The sequence below is a fragment of the Lepisma saccharinum genome, chromosome 18, assembly GCF_977018435.1.
Source record: "Lepisma saccharinum chromosome 18, izLepSacc3.1, whole genome shotgun sequence".
Taxonomy (NCBI): Eukaryota; Metazoa; Arthropoda; class Insecta; order Zygentoma; family Lepismatidae; genus Lepisma; species Lepisma saccharinum.
The window spans coordinates 57,484,429-57,505,300 of record NC_139246.1 but is presented as its reverse complement, the minus strand read 5'-3'; the positions used below and the strand labels follow the sequence as shown (position 1 = coordinate 57,505,300).

The window sequence follows — 20,872 nt, the reverse complement described above, 5'->3', positions numbered from 1 at the left end:
TGAACTATTCAATTATAACTAAGGCAGTTGATATTTGTGTCTCAGCTGTAACGTTACACAAACCTATAGCCATATTTCAGGAAAGGATTCTGCAATAGTGAACTACCAAGTTTTTCACGATTTCAAAGTATTTATTTGACATAAACACAATTTTGTGAGTGTAGCAAGAAACTCGTAAAGAACAAATACAGAATTATGAGATAGAGAATTACTCGAAGATTTCTTTTACTTTAATGGATTGCAAATGATCATAAAATTATATCACAATCTGATAGCATGAAAACTTTCTAGATCTTGATATCAAAACTCTTTGATTTGGCTCAACCTGTTTCTGTATGCAGAATTTTAACCAGAATAGACACTGATGTCAACTGTCATGAACAATGAAAAACAAAACCTTATATAACTCTGAACTTGTTAGAATTTGGTCTTACCACTTACAGTATTTGAAGACTAGCTTATCATCAAAGTAAAAAAAAAAAATGTTTATTTTATCTGAAAGCAGAATGGAACATAGTCACCTCTATCTTATCTAATTGTGAATTCATCGTCGCGTTTTTTTCATTACTAGTTGCCCGGGGATTTTTTATACCAATCTTCTATTAGACATGAAAACAATCAATTCTAACTATAGTGTAAAATGAAGGAACGGCATTGGGAGTGTCACTATTCGCCTTAGCAACCCCGTAAACTATGGATTCGACACTAATATCGGTCGTTTTCGACTATTTTTACATGTCACCCCTTCCCACCCCTAGGGGTACCAGAGGTGTATTGGAGTTGAACGGCATTAAAAGTGTCACTATTCATCTTAGTGACCTCGAAAACTATGGATTCCACACTAATATCTGTCGTTTTCTATTATTTTTACGTTACCCCCTTCCCACCCCCACCGTTAGGGGTCAGGGGTGTCTTACACCTACAGTATTTCTTTCAAGATTGTAAGTCATATGTGTACCGAGTTTGGTGATCGTGAATGTCACCAATTAGCTTAGCGACTCTGGAAACTATGGATTCGACACTAATCTAGGTCATTTTTGACATTTTATTTTTCACTCCCTCTCAGCCGCTCCCCACGGCCGATAGGTGATGAAATTGGAATTGAACGGCATTGGGAGTGCAATTATTCAACTTATTCAACTATTCAACACACTAACATCGGTCGTTTTCGATTATTTTTACATCTCACCCCCTTCCCACCCCTAGGGGTACCAGAGGTGTAATGGATTTGAACGGCATTGGGAGTGTCACTATTTATCTTAGCGACACCGAAAATTATGGATTTCACACTAATATCGGATGTTTTTTATTATTTTTACATGTCACCCCCTCCCACTCCCACCCCTAGGGGTGCCAGGGGTGTATTATCCCCAGAGTATTTCTTTCCAGATTGCAAGTGAAACGTGTACCAAGTTTAGTTGAAATCGCTACAGGCTTTCGAGAGTTATGCCGGAACAAACATACATACACACATACATACATTTTTATATATATACAGCGTGAGCACAAAAACATTCCCTGCTTTTGAAAGGGTATAACTTTAATACCAAAAGTAGTATTCTACAGAAATGTTTACAGTAGTTGTAAAAACTCATAAAGTTTTCGTGGTGTTCATTGGAATTACAAATGCTCAATGTGCGCGCCACTTGTTACGCGGGAAACATCGAGACGATAATCCAGCTAGAACCACATCTTCTCAAGCGTATCCTGTGTGATGAAGTTGACAGCTGTACTGAGCGTTCCTGAAGATGATTCAAGGTTGTGGGTAGTGGAGGTACATAGACCCGATCCTTCACGAACCCCCAAAGGAAAAAGTCACAAACTGTCATGTCCGGTGACCGTGGGGGCCACTTGCATAGATTTTGATCATTGGGTCCAGCTCGTCCTATCCAACGGTGTGGGAGGTTGTCATTCAGAAAGCTGCGTACAGATTGATGCCAGTGTGGGGGCGCTCCATCTTGTTGTAGAATGTAGTCACCTCTCTCTGCAGCAAGTTGAGGAATTAACCAGTCACGTAGCATTGTTAAGAAGCTTTCACCTGTGATTGTTGGCTCCTCAAAGAAGAACGGACCGTACACTCGACGCTCTGACACTGCACAAAAAAACATTCACCTTAGGTGAGTCACGGTCCACATCAAGAGTAGCATGCGGATGTTCGCTTCCCCAGATCCTAACATTATGCCTGTTCACTTTTCCACTCAAGTGGAAGGTCGCCTCATCACTAAAAATGATCTTTGTCAGAAAGGTTTCATCGTCCATTAAAGTGTGGATAGTCTCGCAAAACTCACGTCGCTTTACCTTGTCTTGTGGATATAATTTTTGAACCAATTGCAGCCGGTACGGGTGAAAACGCAAACGCTTCCGTAAAATCTTGCTTACGGTAGTTTGTGGCACCTGCAACTGCCTGCTGGCTTGACGTATGGATTTTCTGGGACTGCGTACAAAGGCTTCTCGCACACGCTGCACAATTTCCTCAGAGATGGACGGTCGGCCAGAATGTTCTTTTCTTTGATCACAAATGCATCCTCTCTCAACAAATGTTTTATGCCACTGCAGAATGGATTTGTGTGTTGGTGGATCAACATTAAACTTCCGTTTAAATGCACGCTGCACTCTCACAACACTGCTTGTTTTGGCAAATTCTAACACGCACCCGCTTCTTTGCTGCGGAGTGAACGCCATTTTCGATGTTACTGCCCTCTAGCTACCGAATTCACAACTAGCGTTTCTGAAAAGAAAGATATTAACTGAGCTTTGGATATCAATTTTATCAAAATATTCAAGTAACTATTAATTTTATGACATCTTGAAACCAGGGAGTGTTTTTGTGCTCACGCTGTATAGATTTATAGTCAATACAATGTTAAACCATTGATGCAAAATTGACATTTCTCATGTCCTATTGCAGTGTTCACATTACATAAAAAGGACAATCTTGATAACTACGTATAAAGTTAAATTATAAGTGCCTGCTTCCATATGCACCGAATAAGTAATATTAAATAAAAAATAAAATATGAGATTCTAAATGTTATTTTGGCACACTTAAGTACGGAGCAATATACTAACAGACTAATACAGTTGTGGAAGATGACAGCCTGGTCAAATATACCGTGTTAGATAGAGGGACATAACAGCAGAAACTGTTCCAGCAGCCAAGATGTATGTCTAATTACAATGAGACATGAAACTATTTGCAGAAAACACAAACATACAGTCCGCTGAATATCCTGTAGATTCGTAGTGTCCCCATTCTTGACACAGGGCACACTGAACCGACTGCTCACGTTGATGATGTCATTCCATATACCGTGCGTCCATTTCGATCTTCAGCCGAGAGATCGGGAGAAGCGTGGCGGGCGGCGCTGGCGGAGATACCGACATTTGTGGCCTGTATATGCAGACATATGCAGACATTTATATAAATATTGCAAAACGAGCACTAACCTGTGTTATAATTTATCATCTGTAATTCATCCAAGTTCTGCCCTTATATACAAAAAAATACGCTTTAGAAACAATGTTAAGAGCCGCAGATAATAGAACATTTTAATCATAATTTTGACCAGTAACGTCCTGCTTAAGTTTATATCCTTGAAAGAGTTTTGTGGCGATGGGAATCGTTTGGAGGTTTCGAATGTGCAACACTGTATCAAGATTACGCTGCAGACGAAACCGTTAAAAGTGAATGGTTTTCGTAAGCTTCCTTGCAATCCGATATCTCCGAGCTCGAGTTTTTTTGTTCCTTCGCGACTAGATGAAGACAGAGCTGTGAATATAGTGGCGAGCAATGTAAACCAAGGGCGTGTTAATTTCGTACTGTGCGCAAGAGTGTTATTCTTGGTTACTTGCAGTTACTTGTTTGTGTTATTGCAGTGTGTATGTGTGTTGTGTCAGTTTGACGATTGGAATGCCAAGTGCAAGGTTCACGTTAGAACAAAGATTTATTATGTATGACACGTACATGAAAACAGGCTCGTGTCGAGACGTGTGTAGGCAATTTGTACAGAAATTCCCAGGCGTTTCAACTCCACATAGAGATACGGTTAGACATCTTGTCCTTGAATTACGAGAAACTGGATCGTTAAATTTTAAAACAACTAAGCAAAAACGACGGATTCTAACCGAAGCAAAACTCGATGATATTGGTGCAGCGTTAGAACGTTCTCCAACCAAACCTCTACGCCGTGTTTCACAAGAGTTGGGCGTGTCAAAATCATCGGCACATACAGCCACTAAGCTACTAAAATTAAAACCGTAATCTTATAACACAGGTTAGTGCTCGTTTTGCAATATTTATATAAATGTCTGCATACGTCCATAAAAATAAGCGGGCATTACAGGCCGCAAATGTCGGCATCTCCGTCAGCGCCGCCCGCCACGCTTCTCCCGATCTCTGGGCTGAAGATCGAAATGGACGCACGGTATATCGCCCCTTTGGTATTCCCTAATTGTCGCTCCGCCATGTTGACTTTGTCTTCCCCGCAGCAGCCATCATTCTTCGAAACATACTTCAATACCTCACTTATTGATAGCTCCAAATGTACACATTTCGACACCAACGTACCACATTCACGGTACACACATAAACTAAAATATTTGCGACTACATATATACGTGCAAAACTTTTTCCACAGCTAAAACTAGTTTTTCTTGTGCATCAACCAGCAAACACATCTAGGTCCAAGCAAAGTAGTCTCAGAAATAACGGCCGGTAACTAATATGTGGTTTATCAGCCTTCCGCCAGATGTCGTCACATATTAAACTAGACACGTTGGTCAGTGACGTGCACTGAGGAGTAGCTAGTCTAGCAGAGATAGATCAATCAATCTCACATTTCGAATTATATTCAAATCACAAAATTTATTGTCTTGTTAAAGCCACCACAGCTAATATGAAACACTTTCTTTTTCACGTGCTTCTCGTCCATCGGTGTGATCCGCGGGCAAAGCTGGCTGGTAGAAACGGCCCCCGAAGAAAAAAGGAAGATTTCTACCTCTACCTCCCTTGCCCACTCGCGCCCCGCTGCAATGGTTGAAAGCCCAGGTTTTCAGGTCCCCCAGTCTATCTCCTATAGGACAGATAGGGGATTGGTTTCTCAAAGATTTTTTTGTAAATCCTCTAAAGAACTCCGCTCAGGGTAAAATTTTCTGCAGTACTTATGTTCTCTGTATCTACACAACCTTTTACACGTTGTATGTTAAATATGGGATGCAGTTTTATTATTTATGAAATGGGAACGTGTTATGTGCAGACAATAATGTTATGCTTTTCAAGTATGGAATATATAATAATTAAATTACAAATATGTGCTCGGGCTCTCTCTCACTCTCGTTTTAGAGTTTGTTTTTTACTACTCTTGGCCTCTAACAGTCATAAATACGGATGTATTGTTCCAGAGAACCCGTGTTCATATTGTTGTTGGTTTGGTTTATTTTACTTCGCTTTTCTGCCACATTTGGTTATCGCGAAAATGAGGATGAGTGATGATATGATGAAATTGATGAAGGGACCTCATATGAACAATCCAGGCCAGGATTCGAACCCGTGATGAGTGCGCATTCTTGCCTATGTGTTGTACTCCGCAGTGAATAATGAAATAATTTGGAATGAGAAATGTATCTCAGAACTCAAAAGCCAAATGAATATTATTGAAGAAACTACAAAAATGTGTGTTTTGTTACCTGTGCATAAAGTGTGCTCAAAACACCAAATCAACCAACCGTGGGGGAATGGTTATCACAGCGCGCTACGACACCAGGAGTTCCGGGTTCGAACCCCGACCTGGGCATGGGTGTTCTTTGTGTTTGTCCCTTAATTAATTTTATCGTATCATCTTCGCAATTAAACAAATGTGACAAAAAGGCGACGCTAAGTAACAAAAATGAAATCAAATCATTGATTGATTGCTTGATTTGGTTTATTTTACTTCCTTTTTCCGCCACTTTTGGCTAATCGCGAAGATGATACGACAACATCGATGAAGGGACACACACAAAGAATACCCATGGCCAAGCTGAGATTCGAACCCAGGATCTCTGGCTTAGTAGTCAAATCAAATCGTTTTTTATTTTTGAATGCGGGTGGGGTTTACGTTTTCTTTTTTTTTAGTACTCATTCATCATTTTGCAATCTTTTCCTGTTATTGACATTCTTTTTTTTAGGAATACTTGGCCCTAAAGGGGGAGGGGTGTGACCCACACCAACCCAACCCCATTGAGCACGCCACTGAGTGCTACCCCAAGTGTCGACGTCACCGCACGATACCAACGCCGTTGGTATTCCATATTTATCACCCTATTCCATATTTGTCTACTTTCCTGTACTCATCTGATATACCTGGTGTTTCAGAAATAATTTAAGGGTTACAAAAATGTATTGCAAGAAAACTATTGAACTTACGTTAATGAAATCAGTCCAGAACGATCGAGGAACGAAAGCAGTTTGTGCGTGTGTGTTTTGTTAAGCTGATAGTTCATATCTCTGCCGCTAGGCGACACTCAAATCATCCACATCACTCACAGTGTTTTGGTCCCCAAGATCACCGGGTCTTACATCGTATGACTTCTTTTTGCGGGGTTTCATCAAAAGACGGTATTCGTCCCACCGAAGCAAAACTAAGGGAGGGTATCATAACAGCGAAAGACTCTATCGACATGCTCATGTTGATGTGAATATGCCAATAAGTAGACTATCGTGTCGATGCGTGCCGTGTCATCCTTGGTGCACACATTGAACATTTGTAGGTGTAAAAAAAATATGTTTGCATTCCTCGGTCGTTCTGGACTGATTTCATTAACGTAAGTTCAATAGTTTATTTGCAATAAATTATTATCAATTCAATTATTTCTGAAACAGCCGGTATAATAGTATTAAAGTAGTAAGAGGAAATTTCTAGTCGTGATAGTACTATTAGTCGGAGGCACTTGTAGTTACCGTATACGAAATTCCTCAATCTTGATGATGGAAGCAAACTGATATAATATAATCATTTTAGTACGCAGTTAAAGGTATGTTATTATATGTTATTCCTAATTTCCTTATATCAGGTAACCGAAGAAAACATCCTGCCAAAGATGGTTGTGAACGCGGTGGGCCTTAGTGCGATTGTGTTCTTCTACATCATCATCCTGTTGATGGGCCTCTGGATCTCCAAGACGAAGGGCGTGCTCAACCCTAAGACCAGCGAGGACCTCCTGCTGGCCGGCAGGAAGATCGGAGTACTGGTTGGGATCTTCACACTTACAGGTAAGAAAGTGGCGAGTGCTGCCTATTAGAGGCGACTGTACATGGCAACAGGACGGGAAACTGTCATCAGGAGGAGGTTTTCGACAATGCCGGATATAGACTAGAGCTGGGTGACGAAGTGCCTGTAAGATGTGAACGATGGATTCTTAGATGGAATTATAGCTCATAGCGCACTTTCGTCAGTTTCTATCAGAACAGAGAGCATTGCGTTAAATCTGTGTATGCGTGTGTGTGTCCTCATGAAACGCAAGAAACATGGCAAAGTATGTGTTTGAAAACTACGTTTTCTCTCCCTTACGGATTTCTGGAGTGTTTTTCGGTGATATATATACATATGTTATGAATCAAAGAGAAAATTTATTTGAAAGAAATCCCAGGAATAGTATCTAGGTATGCTAGTGAGGCGACATACAGGTATCTCTTAAAAAAACATATCAAACTAATGCACATTTCTTTTCAAACTGAATGATGGCAGCTCCGCCGTAGAAGCTATTTCTACTTCACTTTTGAAGAATCAATTAACTTTGTTTCCAAACAATGTACCCATTAGCTAAAAATTCAGGCTTGAACATGATTTAAACCCTGATTCGACATTACGTTTGTAGCTGAATTACTACGATAAAGCATCTTCTGAATGTGCTAAAAGAATGTGGATTTCAACATAGTTTCTCCTTGCCAAATATTTGAAATAGAAGTTACAATGTTTTGTCTTTCCTTGTAGGCCTATGTATTGCATTTAATCTTAGAAACAAAAATGTCTTGTTTAATATGTACTGCATTCTACAGAAAACTGTTAAGTAAGTGTAGTTTTTCTCTGCACTTGATGTATACTTTTATAATATATCAATGTGTTTTATTTCAGCCACAGAAGTCGGGGGAGCTTTCCTAAACGGTACAGCTGAAGAAGTCTTCAGACGAGGATTGCTCTGGTGCATTGTTCCTTTCGGGTACTCGCTATCACTCACCATCAGTAAGTACTTTCTCTAAGAGACCCATTGTTATACAGGGTGTTCTGAGTGGAACTGACAGTTTTTAAAAATGTGTTACTTTAATGTGGTAAGGAGTAGCTACAAACAAAAGCACATTTTGAAGGCAAACTTACCAAGTTTTTTTTTTGGAAGCAGTTACCGCTCACATCAGCTCCGTTTGTTGCACAGAGAATGTCCAACCTGTATTCAATCTCCCTCCACGTGTTCTGTAACATCTGAGGGGTGCAGAGTGTCAATGGCAAATGAATGTCATTTCGGCTTGTCATCTGGCTTACTTTCGTGTAACAACTGCACCTTGCACGCGTACAAACGTAACCTCTTGTGCACAACTTCGTGAACAGTGAACCTTGGAATTCCTAGCTACCTACTCGCCTCCCGAACCCAAGTAACCAAAAGTGGTTGGCCCAAAGTTGGGCCATCCGTACTGAAAATGGTTGGGCAACGGTAATTTTAGGCGTGGTCCAACGTTGGGCCCACGTGTGGTTTTTACGTTGGGCCAATGTATGGTTTTACTAAGTTGGGCCAACGTACTGAAAACTAAAGAATGGATAGGTTTGTTTTCTGATATAGCTATACATAATTTACTGTGAGGCCAAATGTAAACAATAGTTCAAGTTATTTATGAAAATAAAAAAAAGTCAAAGCACTTTCTCATTCACATGGTATCATTGTTTTCAAGGTACCATACCTTCAAGTGGTAGCACAAAAACCTTCTAGAGTTTACTTAATTTTCCACCTTTTGATGGAATTCAGTCTGCACCTAACATTGCTTAACCACCTTCACAATTATACCAGTAAGAATGTTCTTGTTCTACTACAGCTAAAGATACAAATAATAAGCAATTACCAACACATCATTCATCCATGGCGGCTGACAAAGGACTGGTGAGATACTGAAAGTTAAGGATAGCTTCTAATTTCATTAAAAATATATTATATTTCAGCTGTGACTGAAATATTCGAAAAGTAACACCGTTACATGTCACTTGATTGATTTATTTTATTTTACTTCGCGTTTTGAGCCTCTTGGCTAATTTGCGAAAATGGGGATAAGTGATGAAATGATGAATGGACATTCACAAACAACCAAGCCCGAGCGGGATTCGAACCCGGGACCCTTGGCGTCGCAGCGCGATGTAGTAACCGCTCGGCCACAGGGTCCGGCTTTACACTCTAGAATTTTCAGCATTCTCCTGAAAGTTGTCTTAACATTAAAAAGTTCTTTACAAAACTGATTTTGACTCACGTTTCGATGGTTGGGCAAACGCTGACAACCAACGTTGGCCCAACGTCAATTTGTCTTGTACTGATGCCATTTATGTTTGAGCGACACCAAGGCCGCCAACGATAGTTGTACATGTATGAAATTTTGCTGAACCAAACTCACAAACATACTATTGCTTTTACAATGTTTTTTATTTATACTTATTAACCATAAAAATAAAAATCCAATAAATAATTTTCTTAACCCACTACTATAATTAACTTTTTTTTTATAAAAGCTTGGTTGAAATGTAATAACTATTTAAAAACTGTCAGTTACAATCCGGACACACTGTATATCATATTATCGTAACCAAGAAATAAACAAGGACTGGAAATTAATTAATAATTAACCGCGGAACATGTTTTACTTATAAATCAAATTATGTTTCCAAATTTTGAAACTTTGTTTTGGTTAATGTAAGAATGACAAACTTCAGTAGAAGAAATTAGAAACAGAAGGCCTACAATCCTCAGTCGAGCAGTCTAACTCCCTAAAACAACTCTATAATCTAAATTAACATTTACTCCAAATATGCATATTTCATGAGTACAGCCCGGATTTTTATGTAATATCAAAGTACAAAATATGTACATAAATATGTAACAATAATTAATAAATTTTATACCTAAATATGTATTATCAAGAGGATATGTAGCTAAATATGTAGTATCATAGAATATGTAATATTATTAATAATCGACTAGCCAAGCAATTTCAAGAATTCTGCTAGAAATTTATTTTACTTGAACATATATATTCAACGTAATTTTCAAGACAAGTTGTTCAAATTAAAATTTGTATCAAATTTATAAACTCAAAAAAGCACAGCAACGTGCACATATTTACGAAACCAATTTTGTCAACTACATGTATTAATTACCTTTCACATCGCAAATTATTGTAGAATATGTAAATGTGTAAGAGAGCTCTTCGTGACTTTCGAAACAAATTGTAAAAGAAAACAAAACGTCTACAGAAAGAACAATGGAATGAAAATACATACTTTTGTACTATTTTGTAGAAGGGAACATATTGTGTAACTCGCTATGTACAGGAAAGTAGCTTTCTTGTCCACCGATGCCAAATTTCTAGGTCCTTTGCATAAACCTAAAAGCGAAACTAAAATATGTAACCAGAAAGGGGAGGAGAGAGAAACTCCAACCTCTTTCGATAAATAACAGTTCCAGTATTTTTTTCCTTTCTTTAATTTGGTCTTCAGCGTGTCTTTTGACTTGGCAGTCAATTTTAGGTGACTGTGAGCACTATGCATCTCATTGATTAGAAAATATGACATCACGTGAGATACAAATTTTCTTCATCATGTTTCAGAGATCGAAAATATAGGAAAGAGGATGAAGATAGGAAAAGAATACCGAAATATGTTGTCTTATGTAAAGTAAATTTCCAAATATGTAAAATATGTAATATCCGGGCAAATATGTAATAATATGGAACATAAAACGTATGCAAAATGATGTCAGTTACATAATTCGTTGACATTTTCGTGTACAAGGCATGTATCTAGAAAGGAATAGAATATGTAATTACATACAAATCCTGGCTCTACTCATGAGTCATTTTGAGATATAACGATTTGGACTGTTCATCCATAAAATAACCTTTCCCCCTTCTCTCCTCATAGTCATCCGGACATTTTTTTTCTCAAGACTTGTCTTGTCTAGAAATTTACCTTTCTTTCGTGACTCCGTAACCCTACTTATCTAGGGGTCAATACGGTGTGAATATTCTTTCGAATGCTTCAGAGAGGAAGAAAAACTACACACACACACACACGCACGCACGCACGAACACATGCATGGAGTGTGTGTGTGTGTAATTTAGAATACGCTCGAATTGACAAGCGTTTCAAAAAATCCGTTGCTCAACAGGATGAGAACAACCTGAGCCTCTTCTTTGTTTTTTACACCCGTTAGAAGCATAAGATAATGAAATTAATAGAAATGATTTGTTTGTAAAAAAAACACTATTTTCCTTTTTCCAATCTGCCTGTAGACGGTCTGCTTTTCGCAAAAACCATGAGAGAGCGTGGTTACGTCACCATCTTCGACCCAATTCAAGAGACGTTTGGAGAGACCATGGGCGCTTTCTGCTTCATCATCCACTTCGTTGGAGACATCTGCTGGACAGGCGCTGTACTTGCCGTTCTGGGTAAACTATTTTTCTTTAAATGTATATTTTCCTCAGAGAGTGGATGAAATGTATGTTCTTTGAAAGCAATAATTGTACAGAGTTTTTTATCGTTGCTTGTCTACCTCATTAGCAGTGGCGTATACTGAGTCCAAGATATGGGCTATCTCACTACGTCACGTGGTCTTAGGCTATGAATAGAAATTAGTTTACCAACTCATAAGAAATCAGGTTGCCAACTCATAAGAAATCAGGTTGCCAACTCATAGGAAATGAGGTTGCCAACTCATAGGAAATTAGGTTACCAACTCCAGAAACACGATCATCATCATCTCACTGATATGAATAATTTTATTTGCAATTTCTGATAGATTTTTCTCCTGTATTTTATTATCTAGACTTCAGGCTTCGCAGGTATTCTAGCTACTCTAGAATATACGCTCCTGCTCATTAGGTTAATCACTACGATGAAGATGATTCATGATTAAATTAAATAGATGCGACGGCAAGGAACGAACTATTCTTATACAGACCAGAATCTGAACTCTGCCACTTTGATGGCGAGACAACGATGGGATCTGAATATAATAAAACTTCGATCACAATTGACATTTTCTTATTCAATGTAGAAATTAATTACAATTAATATATATATATATATAATCATGAAGTAAGTCTTAAAGCTTTCCTGGCGACGAATGATGAAGAGATTCTCAGGTGAGTTGTGGAAATGATTCCAAGCTTTCGAGAGCTAACGTCTTTCTCATCTTCAGGGTAGAAGTGCAGTGACATGCGTCAACCCGCTCCCGGAGCATATGCGTTAGGCTATGGAGGTCAACGGGAACTTTTGTTCATATGTGTATCATATTCATATTTTTATGTGTGTACAGTGGCGGCGATTAGGGGAAGGGGAGCAGTTGACCCCACTTCTTTGCCACTTTTGCCCTCACACCATGCTAAACCTTATGTACCAAAGTTAAGTAAACTGTATTTGCCCCCTTAGTAATGGAACCCAATCGCCGCCACTGTGTATGTATATATATGTGTATGTATGTATGTGTACACACACACACTCGCTGTTTTTTAAAAATCTACCTAACTTTATTAAATAAGAGCATTTTAATATTATATATTATATGGTCACAATGCTCTCTGTACATGGATTTTCTTAAAGAAAATAAACAAACAAATAAATTTATACACGTTCAAAGGGCTACGTTCAAATATCGAATGAATAAATTTCACCAAGTGCAAATTCCCATTAAATGTTTACGTCGATTCATACTACCTTCGTTTGTTTTGTTACAGTCAAGTATTCTTTATTAATACATGTAGGAGGCGAGTTGCATCACGTTGGTCAACTCCTTCTTTCTATTTTAAGCAGAAATTGGAAGAAACGATAGCTTGTAGGGTAGTGGTTACCGTTCATGATTGCAAACCTAACGGTCGTAGCTTCAAACCCTTCCGGTGGCAGAAACATTTCGTTCATTGTCCACGCCGTATGAAATGGAATGATTCTGTTTGTCAATAACGATGAAATATTAAATAATAAAAATCTCAATTTCAACAAACTGAGAAGTGGGACAATTGGATACTTGTTTTAAAGATGATAATTATATTCATGTTTTAGTGGTGTGATCGCAGGTAAAATCTAAAATCCCGTGCGGAAGTTTTTTTTCTTTCTTTGAACTCAGTCAAAAGGCATTTCGTTCCGAGAATATAGTAGATCGCCTTTTAAAAATGTTGATAATTTGATCAATTCTTGACGCTCAGACGATATATTCTGGAACTATCTCTTCTCTCCTTTCCACTCTGTTATCTTCTTCTCACCTCATTCCTCTCTGCTCCTATCTCATATAGGCTCCTGTTCTCGCCTTTTTTCTCCACCCCGCTCTTCTCCGCCTATCTTATCTCCTCTCCTGTCTTCGATTCCCAATTCCACTGCACGCTTCTCTTCCGCTTTTGTTCCTCTGTTTAGCTTTACTCTTCACTCCCCTCTTCTCACCTCCTCCTATCCTCTCATCTCATCTCGTCTTTCTCCATCTTCTTATCTCTTCCTCGCATCTTCTTTCCTTACCTCTCATTTTATCTTCTTTCCTTTTCTATCCTATCTTTTCTTTCGTCCTCTTCTCCTTTCGAGCCTTGTAATCAAAGGGTCCAGGATTCGAAACCCGGTGGAGGTTCAAGTGGTTCGGATCCCACTTTAAACTGTAGGTCCAGTCCCGATTAGTCTTACTGTGCATAAAGTGGACAGAAAGCACCAAATCTACAAAATCTACATCGTCTCCTTTAGAGTCCTCTCCTCTCATTTTCTCCCCTTTCCTTTCCTCTCCTATCCTCTCTGATTTTCCTTTCTGTAGATTCATCAGCTATGAATTAGTAGCGAATCGATTACCTTTTAGAGGAACTCTATTTCTATACCTCTATAAAGTATTTTCTCATTTGCGATATAATACTGATTTTTATAAAATACATAATATAATACTTCGTTTTATTCCTTTCGCATATTTCACACATATATGTTGTGCATGTGGCAACCCTGAAATTGAGCCTAACTCTACACGCAACCCATCAACGCTTTGTGTAAGTTAGGTTGCCTAGTATAAAATGTCGCTGTCCTAAGACATTTGAGGGACGCTGTACATAATGCAGTAGTTCCATAGCATAACAACGAGTGTGGTGTAGGAAAATAGTATTTAATAGGTGTCTTAGGAAGTGAAATATAATATTTATAGAATATTAATTTTCGTTGTCTTCTCTCGAAGGGACTACCCTAGCCGCAGTTGTTCAGCTTCAAAGAACGGCCTCCATTTTAGTAAGCGCAGGGGTGGCCATTTTGTACACCCTCACAGGAGGGATGTTTTCTGTCGCCTACACAGATGTTCTTCAGCTTGGATTTATTGGGTTTGGAATGGTAAGTGGACATTCAATGAGCCTTCGTATAGTTCGTTACGGAGCACTTATGTGGCACAACATCCCGCTGTCGCCACCCCTGACTTTCTTGACAGTTGCCTGCTACTTCTCTTTCAACAATTAATAAGGCCATCCTCTACAAATTAAAACATATTACAGGTCTACTCACACAAATTTTGCCGTAATGTTACAACACGAGACTATTCTTTCCCAACTGACCAGGGTTCAACCTGGGACCTCTGAAAATGATCTGAAGAGAAACGCTGTTCTACAGCACATGAAAAGCCTTGTTCCTATTCACTCTTCCTCAGTACGCTAGGGAAATTTGATTAAAAATAAATAATTACATAAACAAATTCCCTACGATGTTGTAGATTTCAGAAGGTTTCATCATCTCTAACCACAAAAGACGAATAACACTTCGTTGCTCTTCTACTGTGCAAGTCAACAGTGGAACGGCCATGTTGTAAGAGCTACTGCGCAGGCGCATTCTGCTCGATCGTTACGACACCTTTCTGGCGTGTTGTTAAGGAATCATTTTGAGTCCCGAAATACTTATAAATTTTCCTTGTGCGTAAATCTGCATGAAGTATAGAATTCCTGTTATTGCATTACTTCCCCCCCCCCGTGTCTCGGTCGCCTTCCCCTGCCCTTTGCTGTGAATGTGACAAAAAAAGGCGGTGTCCGAATGGTGCAAGACCGTCTGGGAGTGCGGACTTCAAGTCGTGGACCGGAAGTGAAAGTCTTTCAAATTGCACTTCGACTGCAGCGCCAAATACGATCAGTAGATAAAACTGAGTACTCGTTGTTTTCCCCACGTTTTAAACACTTGTTTTTCACCATAGAAATCACATAGCATTTTCAAATGTTCGTACACATACATTTCCACACATTAGAATAACTTTAACCAACAACTTGCTGGCCCATAACGTATATTTAACCTGTGTTGATCTCTTTCTACCTCCGTGATTTTAAACAAATGATCAACGAGTGCGAAAAGCACGTGACCTAGTCAGCAACCATCTGTACTGCGAGTTGTGCACTTGCATGCTTCTGTTCTTGGCGCTTTCGAACTGTACTAGTCGACGTCATTTCCGTCAAGACCATACTTCAAGTCTGTACTTTGTACCTTTCGGACAGAGCCAAAGTGTTCAAATTTCACTCATGAAGGAAACGGATAGCTCTAGCTGCAGAGAACAACGCATGTACTGTCTTCAGTTCCCCTCTTAGTGGGTAGAAGCAATCACGTGATGACTGCGAAGGTCTTCCAGAAGACGATAGACCACCGACTGGCAGAAGCGGCACCAAGGTAAACTTTCTGAGGTTTTGAGGTTAGACCTGGACATTTCTTGGAGAACATGAAAATATATACTTTTATTTAAATTGTGTTTCTGATCTTTTTTTCTATCTCACGGCAAGAAAAACAATATAAGGTAGACCAGGGCATTACGGATCAATTTTTCTTTACAACAGTTTTTATTGGCCAAGGAATTATGCTAGTAACACAAAACTCTACCAAAAAATTAATTATAGTTTCTACTACATGTGCATAGCATTGAAAGAACCAGAAGTTGAAAATACAATTCAGAAAAAAATATTTTGTGAGACACTGCAATTGATCCGTATTGCCCTGATAGCAGGGGTAAAACGGATCACTAACGGAGCAATATGGATCAGTTTAATTTTATGTATATAACATAAGATTAAAAACATAAAAAAGTACCGTATACTGTATTACAGTTTTGGGATCTGACATATACCGCACACAAATTGTTTTCTTCAGACAGCATTTACGCAACGCTCATGATACCATTTACGACAGGACTGACATTGAATCCAATCTCCCATCTGTGCACATCTTGGGTCATCATATGAAATGTTACAAAAACTACAAGAATTGCTAGCAATCATGTCTACACTAGACGTGAGATTTCTTCGTACGCCCTGACTTTTGAAACGCCCTGCTTTCTGCTTGCCTTTGGAAGTGGATGCCGTGCTTGTGTTTTGTTTTGCCTTCATTGTTGAAATGTGTTGTGGAGATGTAATGTGCAATGTTGTTCGGCGCTGTCTTTGTACTCGCGTAGACATCACTTTCTGTTGGGATGGCAATAATTGTCGAACTTGTTCTTGTGTCCCATCGCCGCTTTCTCTACTGCAATTTGCTGTCTTGCTGGATGAGAGATCAAACTGATCCTTGGATGCTGTATCTGAATTGTCCCTATTAGCAATTAAATTTAACTTGTGTGCTGGAATTGCACGCCGGTTTAGTGGAAAGATTCCAGTGGTTTCAAATGCTTTGACACCATTCCCAACTGTCGCGGCCTCACTCCAAGCTCTGTCGAAAATATGTCCAAACACAAATTTATTAATAGTACGATTATGGTGTTGGTGTTGCCACTGAGTTGCATACTGGTGATAATACGATTTCAGGGGTTTGAAAACAACAACATCAAGAGGTTGCAATATGTGTGTAGTGTGAGGAGGAAGCAATAACAATTCAATGTTATTTTCTTGGCATGTATCTGCAATGTCAAGTGCTACGTGTGCACGGTGTCCATCAAGAACTAGAATAACTTTTCCAGAAGCTCGGTGTTTCTGGAAATGTTGAAGCCACACTCGAGAAGCATCTTCTGTCTGTCACCCATCCGGAATCTGTCATACAAAAATCTGTACCCGGAGGCATATCATCAAGAAATTCATCATGCCGTCGTATGCCTTTAAATATAACAAATGGCGGAATAAACACTCCTGTTGCACTTGCACAAACCAGAACAGTTACATTTTCTCCTCTTTCGGCACTTGTTATCGACACTACATTACGGGCGCCTTTCTGCGCTACTACTAGCGGGGGCGATTGTTCAAAGGAAATCCTGTTTCATCTTGGTTGTAGATGCATTCAGGACGATTTTGTAGGTTACAGTCTGCCATTATCTGCTGCAATGTCTCGTAGAATTGTTGAACATTAGCATCTGTCATAGCCATACCTCTTGCCTGCGAGAGACCTTGCGGTTTGCGTATGCTGAGTTCTGGGTGGCGTTGCTTAAATCCATGGAACCAGTCTTCACCTGCTAGTCCTTTTTCTTTATTAAAGGGATGCGGTATGTTCTCTTTCTCTGCAAACTCGAAAACGTATCTTCGCACAGCTTTGGGTGTTAGCCCGAATCCTCTTCGAGCTAAATCACACAATCTCGAAGAAAGAGCCTGCTCAAACTCATCACTAAACACTTGCTTTACACCAGGACGACCAACGTCATCTGATCCACCAGATGTTCTTCGTTGCAATGAAGTATATGGCACACCACAAAGTTCCGCAGCTTGCCGAATAGTCTTTTGTCCGGATGTCACCAAACGCACAGCTTCACACAGACCACGAATTTCTGGTGGACTTCTTTTGATAATCGCGAACCATCTGGAAATTGAAAGCGTCGTGTTAGAAGAGATACTGTTCAGTAAAAGTACGTAAAACGTACTGAACGTGGGAGATCCGTTTTGCCCCGTTTTGGCCGATCCGCAATGCCCTGATTTGCATATTCTCGACATATGTCCATTTAAATAATAACAAATAGGGTTAGTCATATCAAATACTGGCACATCGCAAAAACACACCCTACGTTATCACATGTTAAATTGTAGAGCACTTAAACCCTTACCAAACGTCGAACAAAACTTACAATTGGTACTTTTCCTGCACCGTCTCCACCAACTTGCTTACAACAATCACTTGTCACAGACGCGCGCCAACTGCCACAGCGAACAAAGACAGGCAGCGAGTAAGCGGACAGACGGCAGCATGATCGGCTATATTTTTCAAGTTTGTGCCTGCAACAGTTTTCTTTGCAGGTCACGTGAACCTTACATTGATCCATAATGCCCTGTGATCCGTAATGCCCTGGTCTACCCTACTATATGTTGCATTTATTTATTATTTGTTATGTCCCACAGTCCACGAAAATTTCCTTGTAGCTCTTGCTTGAAATAAATGGACATGCAGTGAGAGAAAAAAATGTTTATGAACAATACAAAGGAAATTAAAAGTAACTTGTTTGCAAGGTTTCGAATAGAAAAATGTATATTTCAATTGTGACATTCCATTGTAGTTTTATAACACTCCTCTCTAAGTCCACAAGGGCATTATCTTACAGATCAGCAGTCGAGGTGGAAATTGTTAGGTGAGGGGTGTTTGCTCAATCCTTGGGACTAACTGGGATGGACCCTATGGTTTAATATTGTGGCAGTGGAACAGCCGAGGAGAAGCTTTTCGTACATTTTCTTTAGGGGGGGGGATGAAGTCCACTCGCATCCCTCCCCTCACTTCGAGCACTGTTACCGATAATATTTTTCTATGATTGAAACACCATTAATATGTGGAAGTTTCCATGTATACATTTGTTAGTTATTTTGAAATTGTTTTCATGTGCATGCACAATGTATCATTTTCCCTCATGTTTGGCTCCGGAGCTGGTCACCTTGACACATATTTTCGTGCTGTTCCATCTTGAAGCCAATGTTGTGATGTACGCTTCTTCCCATTAGTATCATCAATTGCCTTCGTTACTATTACCATATCCCTTCGGTCCCGGGTTCGATATTCAGTTGAGGCACATAGTGGTTCGGATCCCACTTTAAACTGTAGGTCCAGTCTCGATTAGCCTTACTGTGCATAAAGTGAACTTAAAGCACCAAATCAATCAATCAATCAACACACTGAGGGGGCTTATGTGCGAATGCATGCACGCATGTGTGTGTATGTGTTAAGTGCACTTTATGGGGGCACGAGTGGACTAATCGGGACTAGACCTAAAGTTAATGTGGGATCCGAATCCCTATGTTCCCTATCGGGTATCAAGATATGCGTGTGAGCGTTAGTCTTTATGTTTTCATAGATGAAAAGTGTTACATTTGGACTCCAAAACTGATAAATCGATCTCTCTCTCTCTCTTTATATATATATATATATATATATATATATATATATATAGAGAGAGAGAGAGAGAGAGAGAGAGAGAGAGAGAGAGAGAGAGCCTTCTTGAACCTGAAGCAACATAAGCCTTCTATCTGTCTCTATCCTGGGCAAGATCAATCCAATCTTTTCCATCCTTACCAATTTCCTTTAGGTCCATCTCAACGTTATCCCTCCATCTTCGTCTTGGTCTTCCTACTGGTCTCTTACCATCAGGTTTCCCAACAAGAATCCTGTAAGCTCTTCTCTCCTCTCCCATTCGTCCACATGGCCTGCCCACCTAAGTCTTCTTGATTTAATTATTCTAATAATATCTAGGCATGAATACATATTATGCAGTTCTAACCTTCTTCACTCACCTGTCTCCTAATCCTCTTTAGGTCTGAATATTTTCCTAAGGATTTTATTAAATACTCTTAATTTATGTTCACCTCTTAATGTTAGGGACAAAGTTTCACATCCATATAATACTACAGGCAAATTTACTGTTTTTTATTTGAACTTTTGGTTTCTTAGATATTATACGAGAAGATAAAGATCAACCGAGCTACATCCCGTGTTTACCTATTTTGTGGGATAGAGGAGGAAGTTTAAGTAATCTCAGAATGAGTCTTCTTCGAAGGTTTCAGTAACAACTGCATTACTATCTAAGTGAAAACCATTGCGTCTATTTCACTACACTCTTTCTTCATTACTGCATGTTGTCTTCTTGATGCTCTCATAGTTCACTTTCAGTTCATAAGCCTGCCTTTCGTCTTGTCTCACAACGCCATAAGACTGAAGCCCGAGGACGAATGGAACATGGACTGGTTGGGGGAAATCCGAAAGGACCAAATTGTTGCCTACCTGGATGCTCTAGCTGTTCCTCTTCTCGGCGGATTACCCTGGCAAGTTAGTATTGCTACCTGAGTTTGCATTTTTCATTATGAGGTTAGAACTAGTACCATATTCAAGCTGTAATACGGAACACTTAAATTTTCACAGATTTCCTCGTTTTAAAATTAGTGTACAGTACGTATTCATGTACACTCGTACAAAGTGTATGTAAAACATATATTTTCATCGCTGTTACTTATTTTTCTCTACGAATTGACAAAACACTCAAGTGACTACGTAGGTAACCTATAATTTGATATCTCTTATGAAAAAATTATCAACAAATTTAGCGCAAAGTATTTCTGTCTTCATTTAGAGTTTGATGTTGAATGCTTTGTTGTTCCTGTGAGGTTTACTTCAAGCTAACACCATTAAGACTTCTTTCCAGAATGTATTTTATTTTAAAACATAAACTAAACGTTACGTTTTAACCTTCTAGCAACGTCTTCTTCAGACTCTGTACCAAATAC

At 39.3% G+C, this 20,872-nt stretch overlaps 1 protein-coding gene across 1 annotated transcript in view; it reads left to right on the top strand.

Annotated features, from left to right (window-relative positions):
• LOC146002120 (high-affinity choline transporter 1-like) overlaps positions 1-20,872 on the top strand; it is a 112,490-nt gene that overhangs the window by 35,066 nt on the left and 56,552 nt on the right. Inside the window, exons 2-6 of the mRNA XM_083139838.1 lie at positions 7,051-7,249; positions 8,112-8,219; positions 11,519-11,674; positions 14,419-14,567; positions 20,262-20,417. Of these exons, the coding sequence (XP_082995964.1) occupies positions 7,078-7,249; positions 8,112-8,219; positions 11,519-11,674; positions 14,419-14,567; positions 20,262-20,417 (741 nt within the window). The 5' untranslated portion in view covers positions 7,051-7,077. The remainder of the gene's footprint in view (positions 1-7,050; positions 7,250-8,111; positions 8,220-11,518; positions 11,675-14,418; positions 14,568-20,261; positions 20,418-20,872) is intronic.